This window comes from Lampetra planeri, chromosome 1 (genome assembly GCF_965212315.1).
Source record: "Lampetra planeri chromosome 1, kcLamPlan1.2.h2, whole genome shotgun sequence".
NCBI classification, from domain to species: Eukaryota; Metazoa; Chordata; class Hyperoartia; order Petromyzontiformes; family Petromyzontidae; genus Lampetra; species Lampetra planeri.
In genome coordinates, this window is record NC_136107.1 from 31,188,086 (window position 1) to 31,201,525 (window position 13,440).

Genomic DNA, 13,440 nt, shown 5'->3' on the forward strand with positions numbered 1-13,440 from the left:
ATAATTCTGTAATTTTAAAAACAGCCCATCAGGGCAGCTTAGTTGACATTATAATTAGTTAAACCAACACGGGACCCATGCTAGAGTAGCAGCGTGTTTGTCTGACATTAATCAGTTGGTGACGTAAAGCAGCATGGCAAGACGGGAGTCCCATCTCTTTTGACCTCTGAAATCGCCATTCTGAACCCACCGTTTGTGTACTGTTCCCTGCCTCCTCTCGCGCCCCTTTCCTTCCTTTGCGCCTACCCAAAATGCCATTGATTTATTAGGCTTTAGGACTCAATGAACCCTTTGAAACATGAGGTTGTGTTCTCCGGCTGCGCATTCGTGCTCTTGACTTCCAGAGCGGGGTCCGTGCGTCGTCGGCGATCATCGCCGCCACGACGCGTGGAGTCACGACGCTCGGCCGCCCCTCGTGCGCGTCGTAAATCGCAAAATGGATGGCGCTTTTTGAAAACCTGTACGAGTGCCTCGTCGCTGGTTTACTTATTTATTTGATGGGTATATTTATTCAGTGAAAACATAAACATCGTCCCGCTGATGTATCTGAAAACGGTGGTGAATTCTCGAAACAAGTCGCCACTGGATGTGGTCGATTCACACGGCAACTTTTAAGTCTGTGCTCGCACATGGAAGCGTAGGTTTGAGCGATAACGTGCACAGAGAAAAGCGATCGGCATTTAAATGACTAAGACCATGTAAACAAACTCTGGCAGAAATGTCGGCCTTCTTAATGTATAACATATGCTCCCCCAAGCAGTGTGGGGTAAGCATTGGCAAACTTCAACTATCAACAACCAGCATCGAGGAAGTAGGAAAAAAAATTAAACATAAATGCTGCCTAGGGGTCAGCCCTGAAATGGGGTGGGTCTGCATAGAAAATGGAAGACTACCGAAACGCTCCTTACTTGCCACCCAGGGTTACGCTGCAGAGCGAACAGAATGAGCGCGTTACAATGCCCTCCCTCTCAGTGTGTTGCGGGCTCAGGCGTGCTCGGGTAAGCCACAGTTCGCTCGCTCACTCTGGGGGCAGGGTTGATGAGATGAACAAAGATCGTCGCCAGCATGAGATACCCAGGGGTGAGGGGGACAGCAAAGTGCCAGTATGGCAAGTGGGCCGCGGATCATTGCGGATATATTTCTTTGACCTCGATGGGTTGAACCATGTGTTTTGCTTGCTGTGATGTCTTGACGTTTCGTTCCATGTGCTGGGAGCTTGCTCGGGAACTGAATTATAAAGACTCTTTAAGAAGTTCCCAGCATTATCCCTTCACTTTGTGGTTTTTCTCCGAATGCTCGGGTTTCCTCTCACGTTGAAAAACATTTCCAAAGTAACTAACTGGCCAACATTACAATCACCGCAGTCATGACAAGAGCGTTGAGACGAAGTTCAGGTTTGTTAACTTCAGGTCGGATGGACATTTTGGCAGCACTCATCTTTGTTGGCAGCCAGCATTTTAAATTCCACATTGCTATGGCAGAAGCAAGGCTATACTGTACACAGGATGCCGGCTACAGTTGCCTTACCACAACGGTGGATGGACCGAGTCAACCCTGATCTAGATTTAAACGTCTTTCGGATCGAGAGCCGAGCACTCTGACCACAGTACCACCCAACCCGGATGAGGGGCCATGTGATTTGGAGGCAGCAGCGTGACTGGCATTCTTTCAGTCGCTTGATATGTGCTGCACCAGGGCGAATGGGGAGCAGGATTTGAAAAACCAGTTTGCAGGCATGGGGCACAAACGGCTTCTGCCCTTTGGCAGCGATCCTTCTTACCCCACCTAAGCCTGTTCTTTGCTAAGAAGGCTCGGTTGGTAAGAACTGCAAACATAACTAAGCTATTTTAACAATTAAGTCATAGGCATGTTTCTATATATGTGTCTAGGTTTTTTTATATTCTACGTGGGCTACGTGGCGTTGGGCAGAGCTATCGTCTCACTGTTGGAAGGTCGTTGGTTCACAATCCTTTTTGGGCATTGGCCGAGTCGGTCATTCTTCCAGTGATGATAAATCCATCCTATTTGTGGGAAGTTGACGGTGCTTGTCCTATGGATATGATAGACTGGCCCTTGCAATTGGAGAGTGGATAAATTCAATTTCTTGGTTTTCTTCAGGGCTCAAATAGCCATTTCCTGCTGTGTACAAGTCAAATTACTGCTTACTGGTCTCCGCAGTTCCCTGGACGTCCCACCAAGGACTGCCAATGGACACGAACGCTGTCAAATGCTCGTGAGATAAGGTCGACAGTTTGACCTGACCGCGATTGGTATCTTGTTGCGTTGGATGACGTGTATAATTAAAAAGTCGGAAGAAAAAAACCTTCAAACTGGTTTGCTTACAGTTCATGTATAGAGTTTGAGCTGCTGTTATTATGAAGCCAGCATTATAATAATCTCAAAATGAGCCACTTAGCTAGGCATTAAAACTGGTGTACAGTATAGGCTGTAATATGAAAAGCGTGCCTGCAATGGCAGGGTGCCAAAGGGAGGTAGTACATCAAGTAGGTTTTGTCTACCTGCATGCACAATTTTCGTTTTGATTGTGCTTCTCTCATAAGCCGTGGGTTTTTTTTCTTCCTGCGGGCACTCCCATGTCTTTAGAACACACACAGAGACGCTCAAAAGAATTAGCCAGACATCATCCCAAGCTCCGTCCTCCTGAAGGAGACCTTGACTTTGTGCCAAAAACAGATGCGTGCGTAAAAGTGAAACACTGTCGGACGCCACAGGTCATCAGCTCGTGATGAAAGCGTTTGTGTGGTTTCTTTTTTTTTGTCGTAAAACCGTTGCACATTTCGCCGCTCGTGGTGGACCGCTGTAGGATCTCCCGGTGCCCAGAGCACGGCGTTATCGCTGCGTCTGTATTTTTTATTCCCATCCAGCTCTGCCAAAGTCCTCCCGACAGCGGGTCAGCAGCCACCCGGGGTCTATAGAGAAGCCATCTTCTGAGCCTTGGCTTGTTTTGTGGGAGGCAGCAATGAGTTGTCGCATTCCTCGGCTATTGCCAGAAGTCGTCTTTAAAAAAAAAACGGCCTGTTTTTCTAAAGTTCTGTGAAAATCGCTGCGTTGAACATGGCCATCAATGACCCTCTCTCTGCTCCTACCATTCTGAAATATGTTTCGTGAGCGTGTGTATATGAAGATAGTGGTTTGGAAACACCGGTTAAGAATATTCAACCCTGTTGTTCATTAACAAACACTGCCCCGAGCGGGCAAGGCAAACGTCAAAGTGTCCATCCGCTCAACTTCTCGGCCTCTGAGTCAGCAGTGGAAATCCCACATTGCCATGACGGGGTAATGTTTACCCATTGTACAACCAATGTATATTTCCCCACAATGTGGCGCTGATTTATCAACCCCAGAGATGTGATTTGGTTGAGCCGACCTCTGACTGGGATTTAAGCTCGTCGTAAACCTGTGATTGTGAGTTGTGTGTTCCAGCCACAACGTTGCCTTCACTAACTCGAGCGCTCCATGAAGGCAACATGGGGAGCAAAGGTTGTTTGGTTTTTGTTTTCCTTTCCTTCACGCTCTTCTCTCCTTGCTTAAAAGGTGGCCGTGCTTGCAGCCACGACTCCCGTAAAAAAGGCCGAGTGCTGGGGAGGAGGGCCGAAACTTCGCTCCGTCATTGCACCACGGTCGCACAAAAAACGCAGTCGGCGACGCCCGCAAGCGAAATAGAGAAGCTCGTTGTGCCGTGGCGTGTGTCCGCCTCGACCGTATCTGGGAACAATGGCAGGCAGTCTCCCTGCCTGCCTGCCTGTCGGTCGGTCTGTCTGTGGTTCATTCACACACGGCTAGCTGCCAGCGCTACAGATGTGCTCCGGACTTTTTCGAATCTGGAGCAACACAGGAAATGATTCAGCCCCCTTTGCAGATCGGTCTGCCGGCGCTCAGTCAGGCGATGGGGGGGGGTGGTGGTGGGCGGGATGAGGCGTGGGTGGGGTTGAAGAAGAAGAAGGGGCAGGCCCTTACAAACGTCGTCCCAATTTAGCCCCGTGTGCGGCGAGCACAGCACTGTACACGGGCGGCGTGCGTGCGTGCGCTCCTCTGTTGACGCGTCGAGACTCGGCGTCGCTTGATTGAGGCTTGGGGCGGGGGGGGGTCCCGTGCCGGTGCGACTCTCTGCCGAAGACTGCGTCCTCACCGCTGGAAATCGTCGACCAAAGTGAAACGTTGCTGCGAGAGCAAGCGATGCTCTGAGAAGCATATTCTTTTGTCTTGACACAAAGCTTCCCTGCCCCCTATACACATATAGCCCTCCAGCATCCCCATACACGCCCCCCCCCTACCCTCTAGAAACTCCCCTCTTTCCGGTTTTTTGTTACGCCGTTTTGGGTCCGACGTCAGCTGTTGGGGTTGTGAGCGAGTCGAGCTGCTGGGCCCCCCCCCCAGCTCTCTCTCCTTATTCCAGCCGCTACCCCCGTGGATGTTGATACGACTGCGCTTCTGGGCCGACCGCCAGCTTCTGGTGACTTGTGTTGCCAAGTTGTGGTGTTTCAAAAAATCTCCAGGCCATTCGTCAAAACCCACTGGAGTTTGCAGAACACAAACAATTAAACATCTTGTATTTTCAAAAAGTTGTTTTTTTAATACTGAAAACGGCAATAATAACCCAACCCCCGCAAGGCCATTGCAGACAAGGTATGAAAAGGCAAGACTGAGTCCAAAGTGACTGCGTGCTCTAAACGAGCAAAGGGATGGGAGCTCGTCTTTCTTTGTGGACCCGAGCCAGAAGTTAAAATTCCACAATCCATGCAAGGAGCCAGAATCTGCTCAGTGCGTGAGTGTTACCTTCAAACCGGTGCTCGTTTTATCGGCAGTGGACTGATAATTGGCTGACGTGTGAAAACACTTTATTAAAAACTCCACAATACAGAGGTTAATGCTTACCTTTGTATTGTTAAATAGCCACTTAATGCCAGAGGAAGCTAAGGAAAGTTGAGCCTGGATAGTGGTTTCGATGGGTGACGACCCAATACAAAACGGCTGTAGTAGGTAGTGCTGGCAGCAGGGGGCAGTACAACACACTCGATCGTTCTTTGCTTCACCCTCCACTAGCCAGCAAGGTAAAGTATGGTTAAATAACCATCACTGCCTGCACAGCATGGGGAAGCTCTCATCCAGCACTGCAGTGATGAACAGGCCATACATACATATATACATGTACTGTTAAAATGTACGTAAGCTTGTGGATGTTTTCACGTCCGGAATATGACATGTTGGCTGCACGGTGGAGCTTCAGGAATATAATAATAAGAATAACGCCAGTGTGGAATTCGAGATCGACAACCCACAAATCCCCACCACCTTCTAGCATCTGGAGGGACGAAAAAAACCCCCCCTCTGAGCTGGCAAGCTGCGCAAAGGCGCGCGTAACGAGCAGGAAATGGGAGAGAGTGGAGAGGGAGCGGCGGGGGAGGAGGAGGGGTTGCTTCCATTCCCGTTGGACAACGCAGCCATCTCGCTGCAGCGATGCCCCCGCCAACCCTCCCTGCCACCAGCTGCGCCGTCTCTGCCAAATGATGCAGCAAGTGGGCGGCAGCCGACGATTAATAATGCATCGGGCGATCTGGCCGCGGCGGGGCGTGTTAACCACCGAAGGCGACGCGGCCCATGCGCTTGTTTGCGCGTGTGTGTGGAAGGGGGGGGGTCTGCCTCGCCGCCCCCCCCTCCTCATCCTTCGTCTGCCTGTGTGCGTGCATGAGTTCCGTGCGTTCCGTGATGCCTGCGTTCCCCTCCCCAGTCTCTGATCCCCCTGCCCCCCCCCATCTTATTGTCTTGTGCAAGCGTGCTCGCTTCCGAAATACAATCTGCGCTGTCAAAACAGATACTTTTCTTACCAGTGTTGAGAGCTGCAATAACATTAGCCACAGTACAGCCCATTATTTAACTTCTCCCCTTAGCTATACACAGAGACCAAAAATTCCCCTATATAACCTTAAACAGACTGTTTCAGTTAGCGTTGTTAGCAAGCGTCTATTGAGGTCAGCACGTCACGTCAGCTGTGGTCCAGCACCACGTACATGCCTGTCTCCCCAGTACGGATGTTTAAGGTTGAGTTGGCCTAAAGGAGGCCCATAAGCAGTCCCGATATATGCACATTTAAGTTTGCGTCAACCTAGAGGAGGCCCAGGACCACTTCTGATATTGGTTATTGGTTGTGGCTGTGATTTGAACTCAGGTCATCGGTTTTGTAGCGCAGTGCGGAACTGCTCCACACTTTCTTGTACATCGACGCACAAAAACACGCTCACTCGTATGGATGCAATGTGTCATATCCTCTCGCAATTAATTACGTCATTCAAATCTGTCAATGACGAGAAAACCCATTCCAACAGAATAAAAGACAGAGCAGGCTGGAATACAATCAAGAACATGCAGAGATGCATGGCACCTGAATGTTGTTGGCTGGCCGCATGATATCAGTTTTTTTCGCCTGTTCTCTTAAACGACCAAATCGCCAAACATGCAGTTGTTTGGATCTGGTGGTCCGATTTAAGGCCAAGAGCTTTTTTGCATGCCATGTACATCTTAGTGTGTTGTTCAATCCAAATGAATTGTGCAAGCTGGAAGCACTATTTTCAGTGACTAGTTGACTGTCCACCTATGAATCATGTTCATTTACCAGAGTATTTAAGGGTTTATTTACACAAGGTTTGGGAAGGTGGGTGGTAATGTGGGTTTATCTGACAAGCCTGCAGTTATTTAAACATAGCTGTATTTAAACTAAATTGAGATGCCTGATTCAGAGCTTATTTTCCCTCTGGCATTAGATGGGGCAGAGCAATGCCATATCTGCTGCGCTTCTTGGCAAGAGAGGACTTGTTCTGTTGCATCTAGGGGCTTGTGTTTCATTCCTAAATAGGTCTCATGCCTTGCTGGCAGGGCAAAAGTAAATGTTTAAAGTGATAAATTAAAGGGGTTGGTTGCTCATTTTAGATGGTTACATTTCAGAGAAGTGCAGGAGAAAAAGAGCCATCTCAAAATAGTTGCATGTAATTTTTTGTTGATTTTTATGACCCACATACTGCCAAAAATGCTTTCTCTGCCACTGGAATGAAACATTGATTTTTTTAAAAATATCCAGCATGGCACTTTGAGTGTTTAGCACTCAAAGCGTCATGTAAAAATATCAGTTAGTCATTTTAATTGTGAAAAGATTGCATTTTTTTTTTTTACCAGGTAAGGTCCACTGAGCTTCATAGCTCTTTTTGACCTGGCCACAAATGATAGCCCAACGAAGTGGCTTATCATGTGCAAATTTATAGCAGCCAAATACTCTAAATACATGTTGATTATAAATGTGGAGGGAAAAACCGGAGGACCGGAGAAAATTCCACACGACCACAAAGAGAATGTAAACTCCAAATATACAGGCATCAGTCGGGATTGAACCCATGATCCTTTGTATACCAGGCACGGTGGTTAACATTTTGTCACCGTGGCACCCCCATGTAAATTAAGTAACAGTAGAAACAAATGTGTAAGCGTATGTAATGTTTTACAATGTAGCATATTTAGTGGAGCACCTGGGCTTGTGATATTTCATGCTGGTTCTCATCCCTCTAGCCTGGGTGACAAGTGTTCCACCCAATCTCACCAGATCTTGCAAGCTAAGCAGAATTGCAAATCGTCAGTATTTGAATGGGAGACTGAGAATACCAATTATTGTAGATTTGGGCTGCGATGTGGCCAGAAGTTAGTTATACAGAAATAAATTGTTGAATGAGTTGCAGAGCTGTGAGTGTTTATTACTCATTAATAAGGCCAGACACTCATTAATGGTATTAGCGAAACCATTCAAATTCATGACCTCCTGTTAAAAAGTCTTAAGATTATTTGAAGCCCTCCTGGTTAAATAAAATACATTATTGTCATTCATAAAGCTGCACTTGTTTGTGAAGATCACCGAGTCATCTCCTTGTGGATTAAGACTCCGTCCCCATCCTTAGACCGTGGAATTTCCCACCGCTGGCTCTTAAACTCCGGTAGAGACGGAAGACCACCCAACCAACACTTGCTCGTTCACGGTTATGGGAATTACTTTTGTTGAAAATGTTTAAAACTTTATGCCGCGAGATGAAAACGGTTCTTGTTTTGTGGCTTCTCTACGCCGGGACGAGGGGGGCACGTCTCCGCGTGTAAACTCTCTCCGCGTGTAAACCCTCTCCGCGTGTAAACCCTCTCCGCGTGTATACCCTCTCCGCGTGTAAACCCTCTCCGCGTGTAAACCCTCTCCGCGTGTAAACTCTCTCCGCGTGTAAACCCTCTCCGCGTGTAAACCCTCTCTGCCGTTACTGTGTTTACCAGACGTGTCAGCATCTGCGACTGAGCGGGAGCCCTTCAGCGGGGAAGGGGAGGGGGGGCGCTCTCGCGCGGCCGTGCTACATGTGCAAGTGCTCATCGAGTTCCCAAAAATAAAGGCCCGTTCGGCCAATGGGAGGGAAATGGAAATTGGAAAAACGTGTGCCTTTTTGTTTGCTTTAATTAAAGAAGGGGGGGGGCTGCCCTTGACCTTCGTGGAGATGGGAGGAATAATATGTGACAAATGCAATGCAAATCTTATTGGGAAGCTTTGGATCTGTGCTTGTGGTAGACTTGTGCGTGGATGTGGAAGCCACAAGGCTGGGGCGGCCAAGTGGTCGTGCTTGTGAACGTGTGCGCACATATATAATTCATCTGTTTGTACAAAGGTTTTAAAAACTTGAGTCCCCACCCCCACTCCCTGTATCAGTTCACTGAAGCATTATGTTGTGTGCCTGCCTGTGTGTGTGCGCATGCATACTTGAGCGGTTTTTTATTTAGCGTGTACAGTAGAATTTATGCTGTGGGCATTTTTATAAAGTTGTGTTTTGTGTCTCGCCTACCCCTACTCCCGTCTCTACCACCCTTTCACCCCCACCCACCCACAAACCTCCCTCTCCCCACTCCTCCACAACCCCTGCTCTTTCTGCACAGGGTGAATCGGTCAAGTACTTCTTGGATAACCTGGAAAGACTTGGGGAGATGGTAAGTGGTCTTCATTCACTGCAATTGTACTTCATTCCAACCGTATACATTAGATCACACACATCCACATTTTTCACAGGGTGCGCAGGGTTTGCGCGGTGGTATCACTTGTGCCTCGGAGCAAGAAGTTTCCTGCCTCAAATCCTGGCTGGCACCTTTCTGCATGGAATGTGTATCTTCTCCCCTTGTTCTGCACGAGTTTCCTCTGGTTTCTCAGTTTTTTTTCCTCGATAGTTAAGAAAATAATAACGTAACTGGTTTTCACCAAATATTCCATTGCTGAACATTAAAATGCTAATTACTTGGGATTTAAAATAGCAGTATTGCCCCCTCCGGCGTGAAACCTGGCAGGACCCTTCTAAAAAAAGAGTTTTTGAGACTCCGGGTCTCTGGGTAAACATGCGGAATAATAATATAATAAAATTTGTCAGTGTATGCACAGCATCCCCTCCGTTGAGAATGTAATGGGTAAGCTGTTGAGCAGACATAGCTGACAACACTGATCTGTGTCTCGCAGTGGGTTTCCTGCCATCTGCTGGACCAAGCAGCACACTTCTGAAATAAAAGTGCTTCATTTTAGTTTATTTAAGTTTAAATAGGAGAATGAAATGGATTGTTGGAATTCTGACATTTGTTTTTGAAGTAATATTGAAGGCAAGGTTTTAGGCAGCTTTTGGGTATTTTTCTGACGAAAAGAAAACTGAACAACATGACATTAGAGACGTAAGCATTCTTTAATGCGTTACATTCTCATATCAAGGCCTTGAACCACAAATAACGTTTTGTTTAAAGGAAAGCACAAAGTTACAATCGACTCGCAGTGTACCCCTGTAGCACCTGGTGTTGATGCGAGATAACCCGCAGGCTGCCATTCTGTTGACTGATGAAACGGAGCATTGCATTTTCAATCCTGTCACAGGAATTTACTCCGACAAATAGGTTTATAGTCTCACAACCAACGCAACCAAATGCCTCTTTGGAGCAATCGTTGCTCAGCAGTCCTGCAATCCTCCACCCTCCCCCACTTCCGCCGAAAACACAAACGCCATTCCCCCCCCCCCCCACGAAGTTTGAGTTGCGTTAAATCGAAGTAGCTCGAAGACTCTCCTAATTTAATTTGTTGTTCAGCCCCCCCACTCCCGGTCTCCGATTGCAGCGTTTAGCACGACGCAGTTGTGCAACTTAATAAACGTTTGCTTAAGTACGTAATGAGCTTCGTTATGGGCAAAGGCCGCACGGCGTGATGGGCTTTTAGCGCGATTAAACCCAGAACTCTGCCTCCGCTCAATCGCATACCGAGTCATTGAAGCCTTCAATTTGAGCTCCCCCAATCGGTGGACAAAAACACAACGAGCTGGAGGCGGCTGGAGGAATGCAGGCTGCCTCTTGCCTCGGCGGCGTTGTTTGGCGTTATTTACTTGGCCTGCAGGCGGCACGTGTAAACATTTGGTTTTTGGAGGTGAGACTGCCACGGGAAATGCTACCGGGCGATGTGGATCTACGATTGACGCCTTTTTGTGCCTTTTTCCGGATTCGCGTTTGGAAGGTTTCCAGTTTTAAGTCTCGGAGCTCGACTCGGTCCATCGCCCCCTTCGTGAACGTCGGCAGTGATTGCCCTTTTGCAGAAACGGAACCTTGCCTTAGGTATGAGGAAGTCCAAAAACTTGTTTAGGGCATTTGTTAATGATGAGCACCCTGTGCTTGTTTGGTCGAAAGGCACTTGGCGTTTTGGCTTGTCAAGCCGCAGATAGTCTCTTGTCAGCAACTCCTTATACGGACACATTATGCTTACTTTGAATGTGTTGATTTGTGTGCGTAGACTTGCAGCAGCAGCAGCGCAAAATCGGCAAACAGATTTAGAACTGCAGTGCAAATACTGAAGGAATATATTCATGGGAATTGTGCAGGGTGGTTGGTCACTTTCACATTTTACAGCAAGAGGGGAGATGGGAGCGATACAAAAATCGGCGCCTGCATGTCGTGTGGCAAGGCTGAAGGTGCAGGGAACGCCAGAAGTGAAGAGCGAGCAAAGTAAAATGGCCACCCTCGAAATTGAGGGGTTGGGGGAAGCTATTTCAGTGGTTGAGCTTATTAGGCCTAAGCCTAAAAAAAGTAGCCCAGTAGCCTGTATGTACGAGCTTTAACCCTGACAACAATCCTCTTGAACGCTTCACCGGTGTCCGTTTCTCTTTTTCTCCCCGCTATTCCCTTTCAACATTTACAGCGTCGGTAGCAGTTGGCCGAGAGTGCCTGCCGATGTCATTGTAGAAGATAATCTACACAACTGATAATTATTGAACGCACACCTGCTCGGATGGAGCTTAGCGTTGGGACAAAGAGTAACATTGATGGTGCAGTATGGCCTCAGTGGCTCATTCGATGCATAGCAAAACTGAAACATCTGCAGTTAAGTGACATGGCATAAAACGATTACACCAAAGCTGAGCATCTAATAGCACACAATGATGATGATCGAGACTTTGTGTGTTCGCCAGTAGAATGCTCGGCCGTGAGAGGCAAGTGCAGACGCGTGCAGTGGTGCCCTACACACACACAATAGTTGCCATAGTTGTTTTTAATTAAACATTAACTTCGAAGAAGGTTGCACGCTGTGGCGTAACCCACGGTTACAGCTTTTCATTAGGGTGCTACGAGGAGGATCGTGCTGTTGTATCTCTTTACATTTTTTTTTTTACAAAGTGCAGCCAGCCTTGAATGGTTCTGCAAAATGAAATTCAGTGATGTGCCATTAAAGGAAATCGGTACCATCTACAAAGAGCACAAAAGCCATCTCTGGTTTGGCGCTTTACAGCAGCGAGAGGGCGTATGCCACAAGTGGTGTCCGGTAACATGCATTACCTTGCCTCATTTCGCTGCGCGATGCTGCGGTCAGATCTGCACAGAGCAGACCAATTTTCATAATTGCTTACCCTGACACCTTGATGTGGCTACGCTTTCAATCGTGTTAATTGTGTTTTTGGGCCAAAGTGTAAAAAATATAATGTACGGCTGGCCATGTATCTCGTCTGTTTTTATCGAATTGCAGCGTCGTGTGCCAGGTGCGTTGAGAGGGCAATGATTAATGCTGTCCTTTCAAAATGACACCCTTGAGCGGCACGTGCGCACAAACAGCGGCGCGTGCACGGTTCCATCCAGCTGCAGATTACAAATCCGGCAGGCTCCCCAGTCGGTCCGCGAACTAGTCGCACGCGCGTGACTCGACTGAACTTGCACGTTGCCCAATAGCGTCTGCCCGAGCCTGTTTGTATTTGTTTTTGCCAAACAAGCGCACCCCTGAAGAGAGCCGCACCCAAGTATGTCGCAGGCGTGGTGGTAGTGGCGGTGGCTGCCACTTCGGCGAGAGAGAGGAAAATTACAAATGTGCCGTGTTGGGCAGAGTGAATGTCATAAGTGTGGGGAGGATTACCCACAGACTGCACAGAGCGAGCGGTGGTTGGAATTTAAATGAAGGTTCTGGGACAGTATTTCTAAACGCCTGCAGGCCAATTTTGAATTGAAGCAAAAGGGTGGGGGAAACAGCACTGGCCTGGGCTGTGGCTTCCATCCGCTTCTCCCCTTGTCTTCTTCCAGCTGCTGTTCTGTAAGTCAGATCGGACTCGGAGCTTTGGCTCCCAACCTCGTTGCCTCATGAGATTAAATTATTAATTTAGTCTTGTTTTGTAGAATTGTGAGTATCAGCATCACTAGATTTCCTGTATACAATAGGTTCATCCATAATAGAGGTTTTTTTTTGTTAAATAGCGTAAATATATAAATGGGTCGTTAAACCCGCCGACAGCCCACTAGTAAGGGTTGTCACGAAAACAGAACGTGCCAATTCGTCACTAGTACAGCACACCGGTGTGTTGGAGAGCCAAGCCACAACATTTACAATCTAAGTACGACGTTTTGCCAGTAATTACAGCTAGCTTCATCAGGCGACAGCCAGATTTGTGGAGAAGTCTAACTGTTTCGTTCCTTCTATAGAGGCGTAGATGTGCTTTTCTAGCATACTACACTACACACTAGTGCTGTACTAGTGACGAATTGGCATGTTCTGTTTACATGACAACCCTTACTAGTTGGCTGTGTCAGGTGGTGGCCGGTTTTAACAACGCATTTATATATTTATGCTATCTAATCCAAAAAAACCTTATGGATGATATTGGTCGCGATAGCCTGTGTTAAACCTACAATAGGTTCACTTTACCCCTTCAGCCACTAGAGATGCTACATTCGCCATAATGTTTAAAGTAACTAATCCTTGACCTGAATTGCCATAATTCGTTTAATTGCAATGGGGTGAACTGCAACGGGCCTAGGGGCCACCCAACATTTAATGTCACACCTTTCACAGATATTTTATCTATTTTCATGATGGAAAACCAACGTCACATGTTTTAGATTTCTTCCATAAAAAATTTA

At 47.5% G+C, this 13,440-nt stretch overlaps 1 protein-coding gene across 1 annotated transcript in view; it reads left to right on the forward strand.

Annotated features, from left to right (window-relative positions):
* LOC144721205 (guanine nucleotide-binding protein subunit alpha-13-like) overlaps positions 1–13,440 on the forward strand; it is a 40,140-nt gene that overhangs the window by 21,118 nt on the left and 5,582 nt on the right. Inside the window, exon 2 of the mRNA XM_078598638.1 lies at positions 8,965–9,015. Within this exon, the coding sequence (XP_078454764.1) occupies positions 8,965–9,015 (51 nt within the window). The remainder of the gene's footprint in view (positions 1–8,964; positions 9,016–13,440) is intronic.